The sequence below is a fragment of the Aulonocara sp. 'chitande type north' Nkhata Bay genome, linkage group LG12, assembly GCF_057382095.1.
Source record: "Aulonocara sp. 'chitande type north' Nkhata Bay isolate Kocher_YH1m ecotype deep benthic linkage group LG12, A_spYH_male_GT1.1, whole genome shotgun sequence".
NCBI lineage: Eukaryota > Metazoa > Chordata > Actinopteri > Cichliformes > Cichlidae > Aulonocara > Aulonocara sp. 'chitande type north' Nkhata Bay.
In genome coordinates, this window is record NC_141355.1 from 4,682,275 (window position 1) to 4,706,878 (window position 24,604).

A 24,604-nucleotide genomic window follows, 5' to 3' on the forward strand; every position below is an offset into this window, starting at 1 on the left:
GCAAAAATTAGAATACAATAAGAATAAATACAGTACACAGCTGTACAGAATAGAATAAAATAATATACTATATACAGTAGAATAAAATAGAATAAAAATATACAATAAGATAAAAATAGAATACGAATGCTATATACAACTGAGTAAAAATACAACGATGCCAGAAAAGATTATTGCACTTAGTGTTATTGCACATGTGTGGATGTGTGTGTTTGTTCAGTTAAAGTCTTTGTTGTGGAGTCTTGACAGCAGTGGGGAGGAAAGACCTGCGAAATCTCTCCGTCCCACACCGTGGGTGCCGCAGTCTCCCACTGAAGGAGCTGCTCAGTGCTGTCACAGTCTGCTGCATGGGGTGGGAGACGTTGTCCAACAGGGATGACAGCTTAGCCGCCGTTCTCCTGTCACTCACCACCTCCACTGGGTCCAGAGGGCATCCTAGAACAGAGCTGGCCCTTCGGATCACCCTGTTCAGTCTCTTCCTGTCCCCAGCAGAGATGCTGCCGCCCCAGCAGACCACACCATAAAAGATAGCAGAAGCCACCACAGAGTCATAGAAGGTCTTCAGGAGTGGGCCCTCCACCCCAAACGACCTGAGTCTCCGCAGCAGGTACAACCTGCTCTGCCCTTTCCTGTAGAGGGCGTCTGAGTTATGAGTCCAGTCCAGTCTGTTGTTCAGATGAACACCAAGGTACCTGTAGCTGTCCACAGCCTCAATGTCCATACCCTGGATGTTCAGTGGTTGCAGTGGAGAATGCTTGTGCCTGCGGAAGTCTACCACCAGCTCCTTGGTTTTACTGGCGTTGATCTGGAGGTAGTTCAGCTGGCACCAGTCCACAAAGTCTTGAGTCAGTCCTCTGTACTCCTTGTCGTCCCCATCAGTGATGAGGCCGACTATTGCAGAGTCATCAGAGAACTTCTGCAGGAAGCACTGGGTGGAATTGTGGGAGAAGTCTGCAGTGTAGATGGTGAAGAGGAACGGAGCCAGAACGGTTCCCTGTGGGGCCCCCGTACTGCAGACGACCCTGTCCGACACACAGCCCTGAGTCCTCACATACTGTGGTCGGTCGGTGAGGTAGTCCAGGATCCAGGTAGTGAGGTGATGGTCCACTCCAGAGTTCACCAGCTTGTCCTTTAGAACCGAGGGAAGAATGGTGTTGAAGGCACTGGAGAAATCAAAGAACATGATTCTCACAGTGCTTCCAGCGGTCTCCAGGTGAGCGAGGGAACGATGTAGGAGGTGAATGACGGCATCATCCGCTCCAATGCCAGGCTGGTAGGCAAACTGAAGTGGGTCCAGTGATGAGCTTGTTAGGCGCCGAAGCTGAGCCAGGACCAACCGCTCCAGGGTCTTCATCAGGTGGGATGTCAGAGCCACCGGCCTGTAGCTGTTGAGGTCCTTGGGGCGTGAAGTCTTTGGCACTGGTACAACACAGGAGGTTTTCCAGAGCTGTGGGACTCTTCCCAACCTCAGGCTCAGGTTGAAGAGGTGCTCCATCACCCCACACAGTTGGTCCGCGCAGGACCTGACCTCGAGCTGATGCCATCTGGACCCGCTGCCTTCTTGCCATTAATCCTCCTCAGTTCCCTCCTAACCTGGGTGGTTGAGAGAGACAGGCTGGAGCCTTGTGTTGAGTGTGTATTGGATGCTGTTGTTGGGGGTGGGGAGGAGTGAGCAGGGTGAATAGAGGAGGTGTGAAGTGTCTGAGGTGGAACAGCAGCAGTGGGGGTGGGTGAGTCTGCAGCCGATGTTGTAGACTGTCTCATGGTTGAATCAAATCTGTTGAAGAAATGATTCAGTTCATTTGCCCATCTCACATCCCTCCCAGGCAGAGAGTTCTGCTGTTTGTGGCCTGAGATGGTTCTGAGGCCTCTCCAGACTTCACCAACGTTGTTTTGCTGAAGCTGGTTCTCCATCTTCTGCCTCGATAATATAATAATCGATAATATAATAAGAAGCTACATCATTGATACTCTGCAGAATGTTGTGTTTAATTGAATGTGCAGTGGTTTTGTATCCATGCAACTGATGCACCGCTCACTTCCCTAAAAGACTACAACACTGTCGCATGTAATCTACGTTGTTGTGTTCACATGACTGCAGTCGCACTTTGCTAGTTTGTTAGAAACACTTGTTGGTGTCTTAAGTGTGTCTAGTTGAGCTATGGCAGAGCTTTTTCTCCTATTTACTCACAGACGACGTTTAAGTCACACTTCCCCACTCTCTTTATAACACACCGTGTTTGTTTTTTGTTTTTTTATTGTAGCCGTTTAAGCTAGCGGGTCGCAAATATGATGGTGTGGAAAACGTTTACATTTCTAGCTTTGCTCCTTTGCATTTCCGAAACTTCAGGCGCTTCCTATGTTATCACAGCTGACGTGCAAAGGCCGACAGGAGATCTTAAACACTTCTGGAGAAGCACTGGTTTCTGGTAGGTCCAGTTTTAACTTTTCCCGTGTGAGCGCCGAGCAGTAAGTGTCAGCCAGAAAGCAGAGATTCACTGAAACGGGACACTGACTGTGGAATTATTTTTATATTCACTGTAGCAGAATACTTCAGAGGAAGTATTTAAAAAACGATGCACTTACTAGGAACACGTAGGACTTTCTCTGAGCGTAAAGGGAGAAAGGTAGACTATGGAGTAACTCACTGCCAAGGTATGCAGAAGAGCATCTCTGAGCACACAAGACATCAAACCCGGAAGTGGATGGGCTACAGCAGCAGACCAAATTTCTGACAACTAAGAACACATTAATGATGCATGCTCTGATGAGTGTCAGTATCTGCCACTCATTCAGGGTTGGCATGAACAACATGAGGGCCCTGCCTGCTGCTGGTGGTGCCATGGTGTGGGAGATATTTTCTTGGCATGCTTTGGGTCCCTTACTAAACGTTAAGAATCATTTGAACGACACAGCCTACCTGAGTATTGTTGCTGGCGATGTTCATCCTTTTTTGATCACATCTGTCAGCACCAGCATCACACACAGTGCCACAAAGCTCAAATCATCCCAAACTGGTGTCTTGAAAATTCACTGTACTCAAATAGCCTCCATATTCACCAGCCCACTGACAAATCTGCAGCAGCTATGTTATGCCAGTCATGTCACTACAGACCAAAGTCTCTGAAGATGTTTTCCAGTACATTGTTGAATCTGTGTCATGAAGAACTAAGTGAGTTCAGGGAAAAAGGGGGTCCAATCTGGTGTACCTAATAAAATGCCCAGTGAGTGTGTGTAGATATAGCACAAAGCTAAATGTTTGTCTGTGTTTTGTGTCCAGCCCCCCGCTCCCTCACACGCAGGCCCACGAGTATGACCTGAGCATTGACCAGCAGCTGAATTTGGCCTATGTGGGCTCTGTTCCTCATGGAGGGATCCAGCAGGTCAGGATACACTGGATGCTGGAGCTGGTGACTGCACAGTAAGTGAAGTAAATGAACAAGCAAGTAGGTAGCAAGTAGCATGACATGTGGTGGGTCATGTTTGCTATAACACGCTCGCGATCGAAGACAAGCTTTTTGAATGTTGTTTTTGTAGGTTATAACTTACGGTAGTACTAAGAGTGGTCTCATCTAACTTTTTTTTAATTTTAGAGATATTGGAGGAAAACCTCAATATAACTTCACTAGACTGGACCGGCTGATAGAGCTATTATGGATGAATGGCCTTCAACCAGGTACTGTACTACAGTCCTGTTATATTTATTCCTGATGTACATTTGTCATCTGTTTTCATACCTTTTTATTGTTCGTTATGAGGTCATGGAAGAGTAAAACATAATTTCTGTGGTCATGACTACCACAAAAGTTGACCCTGCGCGGGCGACCGTGGTTCAGGGGGTTGGGAAGCTCATCTTGTAACCAGAAGGTTGCCGGTTCGATCCCCAGCTCTGTCTGTCTTGGTCGTTGTGTCCTTGGGCAAGACACTTCACCTACCACCTACTGGTGATGGCCAGATGGTGCAATATGACTCTCTTCTGTCAGTCTGCCCCAGGGCAGCTGTGGCTACAACTGTAGCTGCCTCCACCAGTGTGTGAATGTGAGAGTGAATGAATAGTGTAAAGCGCTTTGAGGATCTCGAAAAGCGCTGTATGCAGTCCATTATTATTATTACTCGAGTAATACCTCAGCCAATTTTGAAGTAGGTCAGATGACAGAAAAACATTCTCTTGCAACAAAATCTAAAGCCTTGCCTAGCCTAGCCTGCTTGGGGTGGCTGTAGCTCAGGAGATAGAGCAGGTCATCTACTGATTGGAAGGTTAGTGGTTTGATCCCTGGCTGCCCTTGTCTGCAGGCTAAATATCCTTGGGCAAGATACTAACCCCAAGGTGCTCTCCGATGCATTCATTGGAGTATGAATTTATGTGAATGTTAGCTTAACCTCCTAAGACCCAAACATGCATTTTTAACTTCTGTTTGCTATTTGGGCTGATTGGGACCTGATTAATGTAAAAACAAAGAATTACCTGATGATTTTTTTTAACTGATTTTTGTTTCTGAGAAAAATTAGATCCACATATGAGGACATTTGTTTTAAATTTTGATAGAAGAGTGGCAGTATGGTGTCCTCGTACGTGGTTATCAGTTCCTTGTATCGCAAAGTTGTGTATTTTGGTCTAGACAACCCAAAATGTGATGTCCACATATGTGGACGCCAGGTTCTAGGAGGTTAGGAAGCACCGAAGAAAGTGCTTGTATGAATGGGTGAATGTGGCATGTTGTATAAAGTGCTTTAGGTGCTCCAGGAGGGTAGAAAAGTGCTATGTACGTCCATTTACCATTTAGTTAATTTGTTAGCTAAACATCAGAAATTTGTATATCAGAAAACGTAATTGGATTTTCCTGTTCTCTGTTGCAGGATTTGAACTGATGGGAAGTGTCTCTAATTACTTCACTGATTTTGAGGATAAATCACAAGTGGTCGAGTGGAGAAATCTGGTTTATCTCATAGCCAAGAGGTACATTGGTGAGTGAGTTGAAGCAGACATCGTTAGTTTAGTTTTTTGTTTCGTACTTTTTTTGCATAATCAATAAGAATATTAAAAAGGACGACAGTGAAGAACAGTGAAGTCCAATAGGAGAGCCATAACAAATTACTATGCATTAAAATAATGAATAACAGTCATTTTTTGACTAAAATGGTCCCAATTGAAGTATTCAGAAATCAATCAGAAAATGTACTGTGGCGGGCATGTAAACATGTGATTTAGCTGAAACTAAATGGCTTAATCTGCACTGTGTCACCCTGCTCATGCGTTTTGTGATGACTGTCGTTGCTTGTTGTAAATTTCAGACAAATATGGCCTGGGAAGTGTTTCTCGATGGAACTTTGAAACATGGAATGAGCCCAACAACCATGACTTTGATAATGTTACTGTCTCAATTCAAGGTAAACCTGTGAGACATTGTGCATGGCTTGTGTGTGTGTGTGTGTGTGTGTGTGTGTGTGTGTGTGTGTGTTTGTGTTTGTAAACTGTTACCATTGATGAAAGGTAAGTCTGGGGGTCCCCCCCCCCACCCCCCTACTTATTTTCTCTTATAGATCTGGAGCTTGTGTTTATAATAGTGTTATGTGAATGTAAACGGGCACACACATTATATGAAGTTATGCCTAAAAGCACTAAACCAATTCTTCTGGAGCTGCTTTTATAAATTTGTGGAAATTCAAATGTTCTCGCCAGACAGTATGACAGTGCTGTGCTGTGGATTATCATTTTTTTCTCAAGGGTTTCTAAACTACTATGACGCCTGTTCTGAGGGTCTGCGTGCTGCCAGTACACTCCTGAGGTTTGGAGGTCCAGGAGACTCTTGTCACCCCCATCCACACTCCCCGTACTGCTGGGCCATGCTGCAGCACTGCTACAACGGCACCAACTACTTCACTGGAGAGACTGGGGTCAGACTGGACTATATAGCCCTGCACAAAAAGGTGTTTTCTTTTCTTAGCAAATAGAAAATGAAAGCAGCCTTGATTATGCTCTAGATTTGTGCTTATAGTTGCCAGAGAAATATAATTATCATTATGTTCATAGACTTAGCTGTTTTAGGAAAAACTATAGTTATTACTACACAAACTTGCTTAATTCCAGGCTGACTTCCTGTCTTCGATCTTACAGGGAGGAGGCTATTCCTTCCCCATCCTTCAGCAGGAGATCAAGACTGTAGGAGAGATCCAAGAGCGTTTCCCTAAGTTTCGCAGCCTGCCTGTTTACAATGACGAGGCTGATCCTCTGGTAGGGTGGTCCAGGCCTCAGGAGTGGAGGGCTGATGTGACCTATGCTGCAATGGTGGTAAAGGTGAGGCGAAGACATTTAAACGAACAGCATGGGTGGAAAAAAATATTTCACGTGGGAATTTATGTTTGTTAGAAGTGTCCAGTCTAGAACAATATCTTTCATTTAAACCTGAAAAGGACCGCACCAAATAGCTGATGTGAGCACGGCAGCTCTAAATTGCCGGACATCAAACTTTAATCGGTAATGGAGAGATTAGCAAATGCCCCCATATTTTGTGTATGATCTTCTTCCCATAGAAATGACCCCGACAACTTCATAAAATGTATTCATCAGACCAGTCTAAATGTGGGTATGGGATAAAAGAACTAATTTGTTGTCGGTGTGTTACGAGGAGCTTCTCTCTGCCAGTTAAATCACCCTGATCAAATCCTCTGCTGTCCACCTTCAAAAGATTATAAACCAGCACCAGGATAGGTTGATGGCAAACCCAAACAGCACCATCAACTACACCCTGCTGAGCAACGACAATGCCTTCCTCAGCTACCACCCACACCCCTTCACCCAGCGCACATTGACCGCCCGCTTCCAGGTCAACAACACTCAGCCGCCTCATGTTCAACTCATCAGGAAGCCCGTCCTCACAGTCATGGCCCTGCTGGCTTTGCTAGGTGACATCTTTACCCTAGAACACATGTTCCCTCGGGGGGGAAAGGGGATGAATCGTTTAAACATGATTTAATTCGTATGTGTCCCTGTGATTCAAATTTTAGGAGAGACCCAGCTTCTGGCTCAGGTTGTGAACTCATCAGGAGGCCACAACGGCACACTGGGAGTTCTCGCCAGTAGCCACAAACCCGTAATGCCCGGTGGCTCAGACAGCTGGCAGGCAGCAGTGTTGGTGTACAACAGTGAGGACAACAGCACCTCTACCATCACCGACGATGTCACTGTCTCACTGAAAGGACTGCCTGCACAAAACGGTAACACTGTCAAGGGATTTGGAGTGTTTCTGTTTATCTGTGATGATTTCTGTAAGTCTGTTTGGTTAATTTTACTCCTCTTTGCTATCTGTTTGTTATCCAGGTCTAATGTATGTCACATATTACTTGGACAATAATGTAACCAACCCTTACGAGCTGTGGCAGAACATGGGGAGCCCTGACTACCCCACAGCAGAGCAGCTCAGACACCTCAGGAGTGTGGAGGTAAACAGGACAGCTGGACAGTATATATTCTAGTTTTCTGCAATTATAATTGTATGTTTTTCAGTGTACAGCAAAACACGAAAGCTAAAAGTTATCTATCCTGTTTGATACACTACTCAGAGAAAATTAGGGGAAGACTTGATCATCACCACATGTCAGTTAAAAAAATTACCTTGAGCGAGTTGTTAATGTCCATTTCTGAGCATACTGCCAAAATCGGACTTCATCAGGATTGGATGTGGTCCTGATATTCTTTAGCGGCATCTATGGTCACAGCCCAGCACCGTGCGGCTTGATTGGCGTTCCCGAGAGATCAGCAGAACAGCTACTGGTGCCTTTTTCTCTTTACAGAAGAGAGCAGGTTGTCAGTGAGCACACGTGACAGGCATGAAAGAGCCTCGAAGGCTGTGGCACACTTTACGCCGTGCAATGATTCCCTCATTCCACCGAGTTAAACAGGCTTCTCTGCCTTTATTTTTTTTTATTTTTGATGACGTTTTCTGCACACCACACTGTGAAAGCATGGATTTCCTCCCAGTATGAACTCTCATCATTTTTTGTTATCTAGTTGATGCCTGTGGGATTATTTTTATGTGAGTCTTTAAGACTTGAACTGATTTGACAGATCACTTTGACCTTTTCCTGCTCTCTCAAGTGCACTGAGACACGCGTTGACCTGATGTGTCATTGTCTCAGGGCCCCCACACTGACGGACCCTTGGACGTTCCTGCAGGAGACAGTCTGATTCTGAAAGCCAAATTGCCGGTGCCCTCCGTCCTCCTCATCCACGTCTGTGCCCGGCCGAAAGCTGTGCCAGACCAGGTTAGTACCAACACAACACAATGTTGTATAGATAAAATATCTCATATTACACTCGTGTCATAAATGAGTCTGAAAGACAATATTAGAAAATAGTAAGAAGGCTGAAGCTGCTTTAAAATATTTTAATTGATTATATTTTTAATTTTAAGCTAGAAAGAAGTCTATAGAGCCAAGGCGAGTTTTTATGAGTAGGTCTATTTGCTAAATTTGTAATAAATGTATGTTTTTAAATGCTCTGTTGTCTATAAAATTAATCACAGATTTATATTTTTACACTGCGTTATATTTGACCTTCTTCAGGTCAACGGGTTACGCTTCATTAGGATCACTAAAGGTCAAGTCCTTATTATCTGGTCTGACCACTGTGTCAATTCAAAGTAGGTGTTTCTCATCCAAAACATTTCATTTCACTCTGCTTTAAAATGTATTATATGCATCTTTATCCTTTAAAGGTTGGACAACGTTAGTAAGGCTAACACCACTTTTATTATGTTATGCTTCGCAGATGCATCAAAACATATGAAGTGGAATTATCCACAGGCGGCAAGGCATTCGGCAAAATCAGCACCCAGAACACTATTTTTACTTCTTATGTTTATTCACCAGGTAAGAATTCACACTAAATTCTTCTAAATCTGAGACCTTTAGAGTCTGACTGTACAGAGAAATAATATCATGGTCTCTGTTGTGTTCTGTAGTGGACCAGGAGGTTAGTGGTCTGTACAGAGTTCGAGCTGTGGACTACTGGGGAAGGCCCGGCGAGTACTCGCTGCCAGAGAGATATTCAGAGGAGCATTAGTCCGAGATCTGGTCTGCTGGCTGTTATGTTATGTTTTGTTATTGTTTTATATAATGTAAATTTTTGGATTGGTGGATTTTGTATTTAATAAAGCATTGTATGTGGTCAGCTGTAATCATGTGAGTCAAGGTGTGAAATCACTGAATCCTCGCCCCACCCCATCATGTTGAGGTCACCTGAGGCAAGGTGTAAGTGAGGTTTGAGACGCTTGGGAAGGGATCTCTAGACTGCATTGTTGGTTTCTAATATCCGGTGTCTGGTCAAAGATGGTGGACACAGATCGTCTCCTTTACTGCTCTTTGAAAACATCTGTATTCTCGGTCCAAGGTGTGGACATTTGCATCCTTGAAAGAGTGACCTTTATCGTTCAGGTGCAGATGTTGTCATGTTGAGGTGGCTCTTCTACGGTGGCTGTTTGGTTTCTCCTATTTAGAGTCCGAGCACTACTCACCGCGCCGCACAACATACATTGTGTTATTCAGCTTGTGTTTGCGAGTGCATTGAGATGAACCAGTTTCTGTCTGAGGGTGTTGCTACATCTGAAGTGCAGGGGGAAGTCGTGGGACCACAATGTTGTTCTATTTCTGCCTGGTTGGTGTTTGAAACTCTTTCCTGTACATCTTTGCTGATTTGATTAAGGCTCAGATGAGATAAGCACAAGTTTTAGGACTTTTCTTTAAACACATCCTTTTCTTTCTTTCTCCTCTGCCTTGGAGGAAACATCCTCTGTGACTTCAAAAATTTGGGTTTCTAATTTTTCAAGCGAATCACTTCAAAAGAGTGAATAAACGGGATTGGATAAATAAGTGAACAGTAGATATGAAGTGCAGTTAAGGGAAATAAAAAGCCACCACAAGTTTCTTTACAAAATTTATTGTCACCGATGCAGAATGGCACAGTGCAGATGTTACCCACCAGTGTGACAGTTTGATACAGCTGGTTATTTGATGATATCCACTCCATCGCTAATAGTTTCCAGTGGATTTAAATTGTATTTTTGTCGTGGCAGGTTTAAAGTTTTCACAGGGTTATGGATTGGATTGGATTTATCTGATGTTGGTCACATAGTTGGAATGTGACAGGCTTATTCTCTTGGATCCACTTTAATGTAGGGTTGCTCAACATGCCCCAGATGAGCATTTGTTTAGCAAGCTCCTGTTGAAAACAGAGAGGAGGAACAAGTGTCAGATTAAGTCTTAAAATTCTTTCTCTGCATCAGAGCTTAAGCTAAACAATCCTCAACACAAGTCCTTGTTTTACATACCGGACTGCAGCACAGGCTGGAACTGTCCGGCCATGCAGATTTCCTCCTGCTTCTGGCGGACCACTCTCTGGATGGCAGGGGGGAGGCCACGGGGGTTGCGGGAGAAGACTAGAGCATAGCCATCCTCGCAGGTTCCGTCATCCTTCAGGGTGCGGCAGGCATAGGTGATGGCGTAGTTGTCATAGTCTGTATCAATGACCCAGTAGTTGTCACCTAGAAGTCAGGAATGAGAAATTAGTCCCAGCTCCACGAAGGAAAGACAGAGTGACAAAGAGAACATGATGAGCAGGCTTACCGCCACTGGACAGGTAACTGGCCAGGCCCTGGTAGTCCATAAACATTTTACCAGGGCTGCCAGGGTCAGGGACTGTGTACTGAGCAGCCATGTCAGCACAGACAACCCAGAACCTGAATACAGAGGAGAGGAAATATGCAGCAAATGCAAGCGTATTCATGACCTCACATTGAAGCTGCTACCAAGTATGTTGCAAATACCCACCCAAAGAGAGTGACTCTGCCTCTGGAGGAGGCCACCATGGAGCCATCATCACCAACCGTGTACTCAGCAGAGATGTTGTCCTGCAGGAACAAACCCTCAGGATCTTTCTTCTGCAGAGCGTACCACTTCCCTGCGTACTGTTATAGGGAAGAAAGGGCAAAGATGAGCTTTATTTTGATTGGCATGTCTATAGTATGGATATACACACTGAAATGTGTGAATATCACAGTAAGTAGCACATAGTTCATAAGTTCATATGTGTGATTGTATGCCGATGATGTTCTGGTTTATACATGAGCCACATTGATCATTTTGTTCCTGTTTTGGTTATTTTTTCAACTACTTATTATACACCAGTGTTACTATAAATACAGTCAAGCTAATTCAGATTACAGAAAGTTCAAAAATACACAGAAAAAGTCTTAGAATATATTTCAATTTTTGATCTCGTAATGAAAGGGTTAAGAAGTATCCTTAAAAGACACATTTGCGTACTCACTCTTTTGGGGTCAAAGTCCTGTTTGACTGTGAAGCTGTCCACCACACAGGAGGCCAGGCTGTGCTCCACACAGGCCAGAAGCATCATCACCAGAGCAAAGATTTGAAAATTCATCCTAACGCAAAACCCAAATTAACACTGTATTATGATTTGTTTATATAAAGGTGTAAAGTCAGCATTCCTAAATCATTTTGACACTAAAATCCTCATAAATGGTTTAAGAACAAGAAAGGGTTGTTCTTTGAGCTCCATATTTATTTGTAAAAATTTGAGCAAGTCCCTTAAAAGAAGCATCTCCTTACCTGAAGTAGGGAATGAAGAAGCCACAAGACGTTTTCAGTGCAGAGTTGTTGCAGTGAACTGTGGTGAGAAGACGCTGTGTGAGCCTTTTATACCCGACGCACAGACAGGCTCGCTGCTTATTTTCAGATTTTAAATCTACGGCTTATCCAGTTAACAAAATCCGCCGGCGTAAGCTGATGAACCCCCAGATTCAGCAGGCTTTATGTAATTCAGTGCAGGGCTACATAATGGAATACAACTTAACAGATGCCCGGCAGGATAAGGCTGGCTGAGCCGCAGGTCACGTATGCACAGCAAAGGTGTTTACATGAGCAGGCAAATGTATTTTTAGCCCTGAGGATACATGAAAATGTATAAAGTGTACAGATTTACCCAGCCTGAGAAAGATGCAGGGTTCAAGAGAGATTCTGTCTTTCTACTGCATCTGTGTTTCCTTTAAATGTGTTCAAGATATTCCCAAAACCCTGAACAGGGACAGTTTTTCCAAGAGCATTAATGCTTTCTGTTATCATTATTAATATGAATTTAACACGATAAAACAAATCACTGCACTAATTAACTTAGTGTTTTGTTCTGCCAAGTCTATTTGTAGATTAAGCATTACTGCTCCGTCTCTTTAGCCTTTTTGCCTGTTCTGTTTTATTCAGGATGTTTTAACCTAAAATTATGTATTTTGTGAGTTCTTAAACTTTAACAACCAGTGGAAAGAAATCAAAAATCTGTTTTCCACCTTCAACAAACAGTACAAATGTACAACTGGTAAAACTGCAAAAAAAGAAAAAAATTATATATATGTACTGGATGTTGGGTCATGTTAGGTCAGCACAGGCTCAGGTGTTCCCGGCTGCTGCCACTTACTTGGTTAAGTAATCTGTCTCTTCTTCAGCTTCGCCCTGCAATGTGTCACACAGGAAACAGCTGAGCTGCATTATAGAAAGTTTACACCACTTATGCATCCTGCATGTGCAGAGGTCTAAAAATGCACAAGCTTCTGTTTTACAGGTATCAAGGTGAAGTTATATTCCAAAAGCGCTCACTTTACGATATTATATATCGTCTACATGGTTTATTTAGAAGAAAAAAGGATAAAGAAAAGCTCTTCTTTTGATTTTACAAATTTTGGAGTCAAATGTCGAGCAACTGGTTTTGTTTTGTTTTTTCAGTTTTTGTGTCCCAGAATCCAAACGTAACCAGATCACTGTAATCCCTCTAACAGCTCTTGGGAGATATTTTTGTAAGGTAAGGAAGCCAATTTAAGACGAGTAGTGTGTCGGTAAATCCGGCTGCATTTTTCTGGCAGCCCTGTCATTGTTGTCGTTCTAACAATAACCTGTCCTGAAGATATTACATAAGACCTTTGTGCCCAACGTCCTCACCTTTTTAAATGCAGTCAAATCTTCGACACTGATGTGACCAGTCACGTGTCAGCAGTGTTAACTCTGCATCTCTAATCTGAAAACAAACGACAGGTTTAAATGATCCTGTTACAGACGCGCACTTGCTTAACTGGAAGGGAGCTCAGGTTGATCAGATCTGGACCAGAGCCATGTCAGGTTGATGACTGGTTCAAGTTGTATAACAAGCAGCTGAGTGTAGAAATATATGCATCCGTCTTATTTAATCATAGGCTGCAGTAACTATTTTGATACTCAACTAGCCATTCACTTTTCTCCCAATTAAAATTTCATTTTACAAAACTATCTTTTTGTGCATTAGTGAAAATAATTAATGACATAACTCTGGACTTTGGAAACAATAGAAATTATTTTTAGGCGATGCAATTAAACGAAAAGTAAGAGGTTGTTAAAATTGTTTTAACACCCAACCAATGTGGGTCACACTAAAAGTGAAAATGAATTTCCACATGAACTGTAATCTTAATTAAATGGGAAGTTTAGACAATAAGTATGAACTTTTCCACAGGTTCAGAAATACAGCAGGACTGAGCAGAGTGACAGACATGTGAATCTCAAATAAAGAGCATATGACTCAAACTTTGGAGTCATATTTATGCATTTAAATAAGTAAATCTAAATTAAAGATCAGCCACAAAATAAGTAAATTTTTACCTTTAAATCTATAAAATTATAATAAAGTGTTCCAGGCTGTCTTATTTAAAACTGACGTCAAGGGCCTGGTGGCATGTCACCGTGCCAACATCTAAAAGGCTCTTTCAGGCTTTCAAAGAAAAGATTGTGAATGCCTGGCAAAAGGATTTAAGAGGATAAGTCATTCCACTGTAACAAAAACTACAGATCACCTCAGCCATGTTGCCAGTTAGTTCTCAGGCAGACGTGTGACCACCTGTTAAATTATTTTAAAGAAATGTGGTTCACACGCACACAGAGTTATACTTCTTATGTCTTTATTGAAAAGCTTAAAGTGAAGGCTGGAGAAAGTGGACATAATACCTCAAAAGCTCCTTGGATTGAACAGGATTTGTATAAATTGGGTATTGACAACCTGTGCTCTTGGAGTGAGGTTGGAGGGAACAGTGCTTTCATCATCAACTTACACAGAGCAGCATTACGGAGGTGCACGAAAGTGGAGGAAAAAAATAAATCAATGCACTCCGTGTTTCATCAGCATTTCTGAAGAAGAAATGAGAGGTTTACTAAACTAACCAGCACCCCTTCATAAATGGTTCCCAGACAACTGTGCAAATTTTAAGTCGATGTTGTAAATGGAAACCAGTGATCCAAAAAGTTGTTGGCAGTAAAACAAAAAAAAAGGTAACTGTAAATAATGATATATTTCTACATTTAATATGAAAAAGTGTTAATGCAGAAGCAATCGGGAATTCAGTTGACTGAAGGAGAACAAAGACCACAGTGCATATATGGCATTAAGAGTTCAAAAGCTTTACTCAATAATCCATGACTAACATTAAATCACAATATCTGGAAAACCAAAGGGCTGCTGTATTATCAAAGGTAACGGTGAACATGTCCACAAAATAGGAGTGTTTTTGAGTGGCAGTGACCCCATTTTGCCATAGCTACTCCAGAAAGAGTGGAAGAGGTTGGAAATTGCACATGGACGTGGACATCCTGGAACAGCACTCCAACGCTTTACTTCAGAATGCTGTCTTCATTTGCTGTGAGGACGAGAGCAAAATATGAGATTTGACAATGCAGTCGTGATTGAGACGTCCACATGTGAGCTGTACAGTATGTCTGCGTGAACAAGGTACCTTCTGCTAGCTGCTTGGCGATGCGCTCCTGCTCTTCACGGACCTTCTTCTCCTCCTCCTCAATCCTCCTCTCTTCCGCTGCAATAGGCTTCAGGTGATCTGAGCAAATCAGAACATTTATTAAGCTGAGGTGGAAGAAAAAGACACGCAGTTTCCTGATTTATGAGATACAACTATTGTCTTACACAGCACGTAGTATATAAGAAGCTCTGCCCAATGAATGGAAGTGTTTGACCTCATTACACTACACAGCTGCAGTAAAGGACGGTTCTAGTAACAACTTACCATATCTCCTTTTGCCATATATGATCCCAGCAATCAAAGCTGAGTACCTGGCTGTCTGCAATAGAAAATGTGTACATGTTAGTGTCAAAAACTCCACAATGAGCCGGCTCAGCCGCAAAAGAAAAAACACGATACAATTGTAAATGATAAATGATTTATGTCTGACAGTGAGAGCCATCCATCAGCCTCTGATGACCATTTGGTACCTAAAAAGCGAGCTACTTCAAAAACCCTCCAACAAAACACAGGAGGAAAAATGTTCCCAGTAAAAGTGGAAACAACAAAAGGTGTTTCACCACTTGAGGCAAAAAACACACCACCGAGTAAAACCTTGCCATAAAGAGGGAGATACTAGCAGCTGGTGTTGTGTGACCCAAATGTAAAATGACTCCACTGAGCATCGCTGGGGAACTCGCTGACTGCACCTCCATATGACAGGAAGGGCAAACGTGGATGGAAGTGACTGATGTGATCACATGGTGGAAAAACAAGGCTGTAAGCAGCTGGTTAAAAAGCTTGATCCAAGACAGAAAAGATTTTTCAGTTTTATTATATGACAGCATGGTGCAGCTCCTGAAAGGTTAAGTTTACACTTTAGTTCAACAATAACCAAAGTGTTAAGCAGTTATACTTAACAGTTATAATGCACCTTGTTTTAATAGATTCACATTTCAATTATGGCAAATTTATTGAAATATTCTGATATTGTGTATTATACCGTCACACAGCTTTGTTTTGTAGATTTATAGTGTATATATTATTTATGAATGCAATATTCATTATTGTCTTACACAGTGTCAGTCTGTAGTATATATATATACACATTTTTGCATTCTCATAGAATAATGCCCTTAGTAGGCGCCTGCAGCATTTTTAGTTTAACTTTGTTGTTTGCTCAATGTTTATTAAAGACTGTACTATTTGTATTCTTTATCCTGCTGCTGTAACACAAACTTCCCTTGTGGGATTAAAGTATTTATCATTTTGAGGCTGTATTTTCTAACACCAGCCGCTACACCTGATGAGCTTTCATTAGTACAAAACCCACATTTGACTGAGGATTTAAAGGGCATTGACGACAGGGCACAAAGAGTAACTGTTCCAGTAAAAAAATATCTAGTCTACAGTAACCTTATCCACCTGTCATTCACAGTATGACCAGTAGGGGGCAACAGCTTCGCTCCAAAACAAGAGTTTTCTGACAGCTGACAACTGAAGTAGAAGGCGAACAGCAGCTAAACTTGTTTGATGCAGAGACAAATACAAAAACAACACATTTTTAGAATTAGTCATTTCCGGTGACTCCACTTTACCAGCCAGTTAGCGCTGCGGCGTTTAAATGAAGGCAGCTTGTATTAACTATCAGTCAAATCAAGCGTGATGTTCCGTAACAGTCACTGTTCTCCCGCACACATGTACGGTCAGTGCAAGCTGAGCTGTACGGCACAATCAAACAACAGTACAACTCAGGCTGCAGCTGCTCATTCATAGTTTTAGTGACACAGCTGACAGCTAGCATGCCCCTGCTAAACGTTAGCAGGTTAGCGTGTTCTCGGTAGCTAACTAGCAGCCTAAAAGACGGCGGTTTGTGCCGTCTGACTATAAAACACTAGTTTTATAACAAAATGTGTGTCAATGCAAACCTTAATCAGAGGTGACACTGCAACCGGAGGAACCATAGTTTCACGGCAGGCTTACGATTAACAGCAGAGGTCACTTTAGCACCAACAGGAGGAAGAGCAGAGGTGTCTTCTTCTTTAGGTCTTTCTGCCGCTGGTGAACTGCTGCCACCTTCTGGAACAAGTGGTCCTCTTCAGCCTTGAGGCCTGGAGTTCCCCACGCCTGATCTAGGCTGCAGCTCAGGCTGTCCAAGAGCTCAGTGATCCCCTTGTCCAGATCTGGATGGAGATCCCCCAGGACACCATCCGTCATCGCATTAGGAACATGCCCCGACATTTTCATGTATTCACTATTTTTGAGCTACTGCAATGAAAATTCAGCAAAATGGACTAGCCCGTCTACTTGTTCCAAACACATCAACCTGTCCATAACTGTACAGATATGAGCATGATGTCTTTTTCTCATTTAGACCGAATGTGTTTAAGTTTTTTGAAGAGTGTAGTTGATAAAAACTATAAAAAGAGTTTGGGTTTGTTTTGTTGTTGTTGTTGTTGTTGTTGTTGTTGTTCGCTTTGTTTTTCCCCTTTTCTTGATGCCAAAACTGTAAAAAGGAAGCAATGTCAGTCTATGGGACAATTTGTGATTGTTATTTGTGCTTCACAATAAAAATATTTGAAGAGAAAAACTATAAAAAGCAATCAACTCTGTACTGAATACAATAAAACAAAAATAAAGTTGATGCGAAATGTCTTTAGCATTGCAAATGCTGTTTTGTGCTGTGATATGTACTAAACTACTCAACTTCCTCAACCATGCCTCCATGTAACAGTGCTGTGCCACCCTGTGGACTGTTTTTCTAATTAAATGCAAACATCTGATCTTCTTTTATCTGTCTATATTCAGTCATAGAGTTTGTCTACATCTGAAAATAATGTAGAAACTGTTCTTCAGACTTGAAGCACAGACATAACACTGGGTTCATTCCCTTACTGATGCTGCCATCCAGCAATAATAATAATAATGATAATAATAATAATAATAATAATAATAATAATACTTCATAATCCACGTTTTCCACAGAAATAAGGTCTATGAGCTAAATGGAAAATCAAAACCCAAGCCCATTATTAAATATGTCAATAATACTTAGCGTTAGCTTGATTTATTCATTTTAAACCAGTTTTATTTTCGGTTTGGGATCATGGTCCTGTTTGAACACCCAACTCTGTCTAAGTTTCAACCTTCTAGCTGTTTTGAGGTGAAGAATTTGAAGGTATTCTTCCTTCTTAGTTATTCCATCAACTTTGTGCAATGTAACAACCACTGGCAGCAAAACAGCACCATAACATGATGCTACCACCACCATGCTTGACAGCTGGTACAGTATTAGTTTTGACAGCCACACCTTTACTCCTCCAAACATACCTCTTATCATTGTTGCCGAATCACTTGATATTTGTTCATTCTTATCATAAAACATTTGTTAGAAGGCTCGATTTGCCTCGATGTTGATTTTAAAGCAGGGGCTTCTTTCTCGGTCAGCACCCTCTCTGTCCATGGTAATATAAAACTGACTTCACTGTGGACAGTAATGCTGGTGTTCCAGCAGTTTGAGTCTGGCTGGTTCTTGAGTTGTTCCTGAAAATCCTAACCAATTTCCCCTCATCTGATATTGATAGTTCAGGTGTTTTTTCAAGAATTTAGCAAAGTGATGTCACATTTGAACAGCATGTACCTACATATAGAAAGAGGCCTTCCCAACCTGTGTAAATCTACAATTTCCGTTCTTAGATTAGACACCGAGTTCCTTAAAATCTCCCATTGTTCTGAGTGTTGGTAATTCCAAGGAAAAGCTACAAGTTGTGGTCAGTCATGATCACTAAGAAGTTAAAATGCTTTGTCAGGTTAAAAGACAGTGTGGAGCCTTCAGCACCAATTATTAAAGATTTAAGAGAACATGTGTATATATTTGAGTCTGCATGTATATTTTGACCCTGTGTGTATTAGGAAAAATCCAGAAGTCATTAAAGATGTTTGCTGTCCAATCATTAGAACCTGGAAAAAGAACAGTTCAAATAAATTGTTAAGGGCCCAAAATTACCATGATGTTCATGTTGAGTACATGTGAACTTCTGACTACAGCTGTATATGTAACTGCTGGGTCTCCGAGGTAATCCGACCAGCTCTTTTAATGTATTCCTAGATCCAGGTTAAAGACAACAGGAGACTGGGATTTTGAGGTTGTGGCTCCCAAGTTGTGAAACTCGCTTCCAGTAATTGGACCTTCTTTTTTTTTTTAACAAAAAAAAACCCCTTTAAGACCCACATGTGTGAGATTTGCTTTAATTGGTTTTATCCATTTGTAGTTTTAACTGTTGTATCCTATTTTGTACTGCAAAGCCCTGTGATGTTTGTTCTTGAAAAGTGCAGTTTAAATGAACTTGTTTACAATCAGTCACTGAGGAGACTCTCTCTGTGAGGAAAACAGCATTTATTGAAAACAGTGTTTGAGACAGCATATGTCTCAAAGCCAATAAATCATACCGCGTACATTGGCGGAATGATTTACTTGCTTTGCATGCAGATTTGCAAAATGACCGAATACTGCAAACACATGAAAAGCAGCGCTGCACTACAAAGTTCACCAAGTAAACAGATCACCTGTGTGAACACTGATTTAAAGCACTTCAGATGCAAAGGAAAGGAAACTTTGTTCAGCTGCCTCTTAAAAGCGTCTCTTCCTAAATTTCACTGAGCTACACTGTAGATGTGTATAAGGACCTATGCCCTGCCTATGCCCGAGAGAAAAGGATTAAAGGATTTTCATTCATTCTATAGGTATCCAGGTGAACTCTGACCTCTTTATCCAAACATTTAGATGTTGATGAGATTACAGATTTTCACTCTGGGAAATTAAGAGTACTGCTTTTAAAACATTTCACTTAAAAATTATGCATTTTAATTTGACTTTAAGTTAAAAAAAAACAACCTCTTCACAGCATGGATAAAACAATCATATGTAAACATATTTTTACACTCTAGATGCTTTTACGGAGAGAATTATTCCCATTTTTGCACCAAGGGTAAATACTGTAGATGTGCACAATTTAATAAATGTTGGCCACAAACGTTTCTCTTTGTCTCTGTTTTGATATAGTGCATAGTTGACAAAATATCTTGTAGATTTGAAGAATGTTTACATTTGTGGTATTCTTGAAACAAATATTTCTAAATTATGCTTTTAATGCTTGAATATTCCTTAATAAAAATATAATTTCCTGTAAGAAAATTTAAAGGGACCAGTTTTCCCCTTCTTCTCGGCACACTGTGTGCCAGATTTTCACTCTGAACTCAGTTTAATAGCTAACTAGTCTGGAGGGTGTAGACAGCCATATGCTTCCCTCACAAAAGCTGCCAACTAGCTGGAGCGCCCCACTCCAGTAAGCTGAGTGGTTTCTTTCTTTTCTTTTCTTTTGTCCCTGTTCTAGTTTCACAGTGAAGCATATTAGTTTGTTCTATAAAGAAGAAACAATCAGTGTGCATGACATTGGTGGTTTCCAAAGCAGTGTTCCAGGGTTTTCACCGTCCTCTTGCCAAATTTCACCTTCCCTCGGTTCTTCAGGGAGGCGGTGTACTGGTTGGACTTGAGTTTGGAGTAGTAGTCTGAGAACTTGTTGAAGAGGATAGATATGGGCAGGCCATTGAGGATGATTCCAAAAGCAATGCAGATGAAGGCAAAAATACGGCCTAGCATGGTCTCTGGATAGACGTCTCCGTAGCCCACAGTGGAGATGCTGACCTGCAGCGAAGACAGGAAAACGGTCAGTGCTGATGGAAAAAACATCCCAGAAATAAACAGTAGGCACGTTTAGCCAGGGCCCAGCTAAACTGACCTAAAGCTTTCTCTGCTTTTGGCTGCCTATTGTAATCTAAACCATCATGTTGTATTAAATACGCCTTCAAACGAATGACTGAGGCCACCAGGAAAGTGTTTACTGAGGTTATAGATGAAGTGAGCAGCATGCTCATATTCACACTCACTTCTAAACAGGAGATGCCCCCTGTTGGCCATAAGATAGAATGTACATTACAGCCAACTTTTCTATACAGCTTATGGACAGTGTTAAGAGAACTTTCTTTTGTAACTCTCTTAACCGTCCTAACAACAAGCCTGGCCTCCTCTTTAGAGTACAGCGTCCATGAACAAGAGTTTGTAAATGCTTCTGTATATCTCAGTGCTGCAAATTGTAGGTATGCTAAAAATAATTATGTTAAAAAAATGCAAACGTTCATCTATCTATTTTCCACCACTTCTCAAATTCCAGGTTGCTTCCAGGCTAGAGCCTATCCCATCTGCCATGGGGCAAAGGAGGGGGTACACCCTGGACAGGTCCCCAGCCCATCGCAGCGTTAACACACCATGCCACTACTTATTACATCTGATTATTAGATATTAATAATAATCACTGCTACACGACTACTTACGGTGAGATGACACATGACAATTTGTTTGTACATCAGGACATGCACTGGCTAGCAAACCACCTTTGTAGTAGTTATAAATCTTGCCCTAGAGTGGTTCAGTTTTGCTGAATTTCACTGCTTTCCCCTCCTGCTGACAGACTCACAGTCAGGCTGTATTGTGTAAATACATTCAGACATTTAGTTAGAAAGCACCCACGCTGCCCCTTGATCCATGAGCACTTTTGTCAGACACCAGTTCAGTTTTCATAAGGTATCCTGCCACCAGACTGCAGGTAAACTGTCTTAGAAGTAGGTGGTTCGATGACTCACTGTATGTGAATTTACATTAATGCAATGGGAGTCGGTAGCCTTGAGCAGCATTCAGAGTTCTATAAACATGACTATCATTCAGAGGATTATTGTTTCTTTCCTTTGGATTAGATGTAAGATTCTACCACCTGGTTTAGGGGAGGGAGGGAAAGGATCTGTTAATGGGTTTATTCATGGTGGCAGGCAGACTCTGTGAATCAAGATGTTAACCTCTTAAACTCCAGCACAGACACTACTGGAGTTATGACTGTTCCACCCTCTAAAACTTGACAAGGTGCCCCACAAAATATTCAATACACAATTCCTAGGAAGCGCAGGGAGACATGTCCTTAATCAGAGCTGACCTCATTTGTTTTGTAAGGTGGTATTGCCCAGTGTAATCTAATAATGTTGCACTGAGACACGAGTTACTCAAGGACAGGACACATTAATACTTACTATATGATAAAGTTTATATTTGCTACCCTTTCTGTTATTACTTCATACTGTAGTCATTCTTCATTATACCCCTCAATACAAACATGCACTTACAGCTGCCCACCACCATGCATGAGGAATGCTGGTGAAGTTTGTGTGTGGCATGTCGTGCTCCACGGTATAAACCATAGCAGAAAAGCTGAAAATGCCCATGGCGATGAAGAGGAAGAGGCAGCCCACTTGCTGGTAGCACTGTCGCAGGGTGAAGCCAAACGCCCGCAGACCCGTGGAGTGACGCGCCAGCTTCAAGATCCGAAAGATCCGCATCAGTCTCATGATCCTCAACACTTGCCCCAGCTTTCCCACCTGCCCCACCGCCTGCATGTCAGCCTCATGCTTCACGTAATTATCCTGGCTGTCAAAGATCTCCAGAATGCACTGCAGATACTGAGGCAGGATTGCGATTAGGTCCACGGTGTTGAGCACGCTCCTGCTGAAGGAACTGAGGTCGGGTGTGGATATGAGACGCAGCAGGTATTCCATGGTGAAGAAGGTGATGCACATGGACTCCACGCACTCCCAGTATGTCTTGCCGCTGAGGTGACCTGAAGCAGTTCTGTACTGCATCTCCTGTACCGTGTTGAGGGTCATGGCCACCAGGGAGATCAGGACAAACAAACTGGAGGCCACAGCCATCAGCTTGGCCTGCACAGATGAAAAAGGCTTCTCCATCAAATTCCAGATGGCTCGCCGCATCTGGCCCATGAACATGTCGTGGAACAGCTCCTCGTTCTCCTCTATCTCTATCTCTGCCTCCAGCTCCCTCTGGATTTTCAGCTGGTCGTTGAGCTCGTCCTGCCTCTCCTCGAAGGCGATGCGGCAGCAGCGGTGGGTGGTCTTGATCCTCACGCCCCAGTAGTTGATCTCCTCCAGAAAGTTGCGGGGACACAGCTCGTCCTTGATCCAGAGCACTCCCGTCCTGTAGAAGTTGAAGATGCTGTGAAAGACATCTGGGTCCCTGTCAAAGAAGTACTCGTTGCTGGTCACTATGTAGTCATCACACAGGTCCAGCTTCATGTTGTGGTCTGTGTACGTGGCCAGTCTCCCTATCCTGGTCTTGGGGTACTTCGCTGCCATCTTGTAGGCTATCTTGTAGGGCTTCCCTCCTACATTAATATTGATCACATAGTTCTTCTTGGAGGGGGAAATGTGCTTGGTGAAGCCGTATGGAGTACTGTCATCCTCTTCGTCCTCATACTCTGCATAAATGTCGTAGATGTCCCTGCTGAGCTCCTGCAGAGAGTTCCACGTTTTCACGCAGCTTTCCTTTGCTAGTGGGTAAACGATCTCAGAAGGTCTTCGATTAAGATCAGAATCTGTGACTTTGTAGTTGGGGAAGAGACTCTGTCTCCTGTTCGGTATGCTGTCCACCTTCCTGGTGCTCCCCATCTTCCTGTGCTCCACCCTCAAAAACTACACAACACACAGAGCAGCCAGACTGACCAGCATTACTGGAGTCTAATACCCCCTTTACCTAAGAGTGGAGGACACAAGCAGGATGCCTCATGGCCCTGTTAATGTTGCTGACTGAGAGGATCCGCATGCTTACAGGACATATAAATACCATTATCCTCTACTGAGCTGCCTGGTGACATGATGTTGGCTGTGTAGAATATCTGAACAGATGACCAATAAGAATACATCTCGTTTTATATAAAATGTGTTTTGAAATCCCTTACTCAAGAAGTTATACCTGAAGGCTATGTGTGGGAAATACTACTGTATACCTTTGTTACTTGCATGCTGTCTGAATAAAACTACACTACTTTAATACAGGAAAAACTGTAGATTTCTAGTAGAAGTGTTGTTAAAAGTTCACTTCAAATTATTTGTGAGATGTTTTTGTATTGGTTTCCTATAGCAAAGGGAAACAAAGGAAGGCTAGTGCATACATAAAAGAGGATAAAGGTTTTAAGCATTAGCCTACTTCCTGACTGGGAGGGGGTGGGGGGGTGGGGGCGTTCCTCAGAAGTGAAGTGAATCAAGGTTGCATGCCCTTAACATTAAAACATGTGGTTTTAATGTTAAAGCAGCAGACAAGCATCAGCAGCAACGCTGTGACACATTCACATAAGCAAATAGCAGGCTGAAAATTTCTACTCAGAAGAAACAAGTGTCTCCAACATGACTTTGATTGCCATTGAATCCTCTTATTGGATATCAGATTATTGTCCTGCTGACCAATGACGGCATTCTGCAAGACTATTGGCTTATTACAAGAGCCATAAAGTATGTCAACCCTTTATTTACCTTCCTGCTGCCAGCCACCACATGAGGGTTAAATCAATTAAGGACTGAAGTCATTAAATCAGTGACACTTAAATACCACTTTCAGACTTAAGATAGCCTTATTAGTATAATGTGTCATTAGAACAAGGGGTAAACTGGGATGACGATGCAAACTGTAGGGTCACATCAAGTGGAAGAGAAAGGAAAAGAACATTTTCCATATGATACATTTTCAGAACAATGTTTTTTGTTGTTTGTTAAGCCACTTCACATCTGTGAATCATTTAAGAATCAGAATCCGAATCAGAATTGGTTTTATTGCCAAATGTTGAGCAGGTTTACAACATTAGGAAATTGCTGCGGTGCTTCAGTGCAAACAT

At 42.3% G+C, this 24,604-nt stretch overlaps 3 protein-coding genes across 3 annotated transcripts; 1 reads left to right on the forward strand and 2 right to left on the reverse strand.

The window, feature by feature from the left end:
- The first annotated feature begins 1,989 nt into the window (after positions 1-1,989).
- idua (alpha-L-iduronidase) lies at positions 1,990-9,176 on the forward strand. Its single transcript, XM_086313264.1, has 14 exons — positions 1,990-2,429; positions 3,281-3,421; positions 3,594-3,676; positions 4,858-4,965; positions 5,293-5,388; positions 5,726-5,928; positions 6,116-6,295; positions 6,687-6,903; positions 7,006-7,215; positions 7,319-7,440; positions 8,137-8,262; positions 8,563-8,639; positions 8,768-8,868; positions 8,961-9,176. The coding sequence occupies exons 1-14, from the start codon at positions 2,290-2,292 to the stop codon at positions 9,059-9,061; spliced, it is 1,905 nt and encodes a 634-aa protein (XP_086169390.1). The 5' UTR covers positions 1,990-2,289; the 3' UTR covers positions 9,062-9,176.
- Positions 9,177-9,918: 742 nt separating this feature from the next.
- On the reverse strand, positions 9,919-11,763 carry LOC147316709 (purpurin-like). Its single transcript, XM_086313265.1, has 6 exons — positions 11,626-11,763; positions 11,324-11,438; positions 10,825-10,961; positions 10,621-10,733; positions 10,326-10,538; positions 9,919-10,216 (listed from the first exon to the last, which is right to left on the reverse strand). Exons 2-6 carry the CDS (start codon positions 11,435-11,437, stop codon positions 10,206-10,208), a joined length of 588 nt encoding a protein of 195 aa, XP_086169391.1. The 5' UTR covers position 11,438; positions 11,626-11,763; the 3' UTR covers positions 9,919-10,205.
- Positions 11,764-19,198: 7,435 nt separating this feature from the next.
- Positions 19,199-23,536, reverse strand: LOC147316710 (potassium voltage-gated channel subfamily V member 2-like). The gene is made up of 2 exons (XM_086313266.1): positions 22,050-23,536; positions 19,199-20,523 (listed from the first exon to the last, which is right to left on the reverse strand). The coding sequence occupies exons 1-2, from the start codon at positions 23,382-23,384 to the stop codon at positions 20,257-20,259; spliced, it is 1,602 nt and encodes a 533-aa protein (XP_086169392.1). The 5' UTR covers positions 23,385-23,536; the 3' UTR covers positions 19,199-20,256.
- Positions 23,537-24,604: the final 1,068 nt, after the last annotated feature.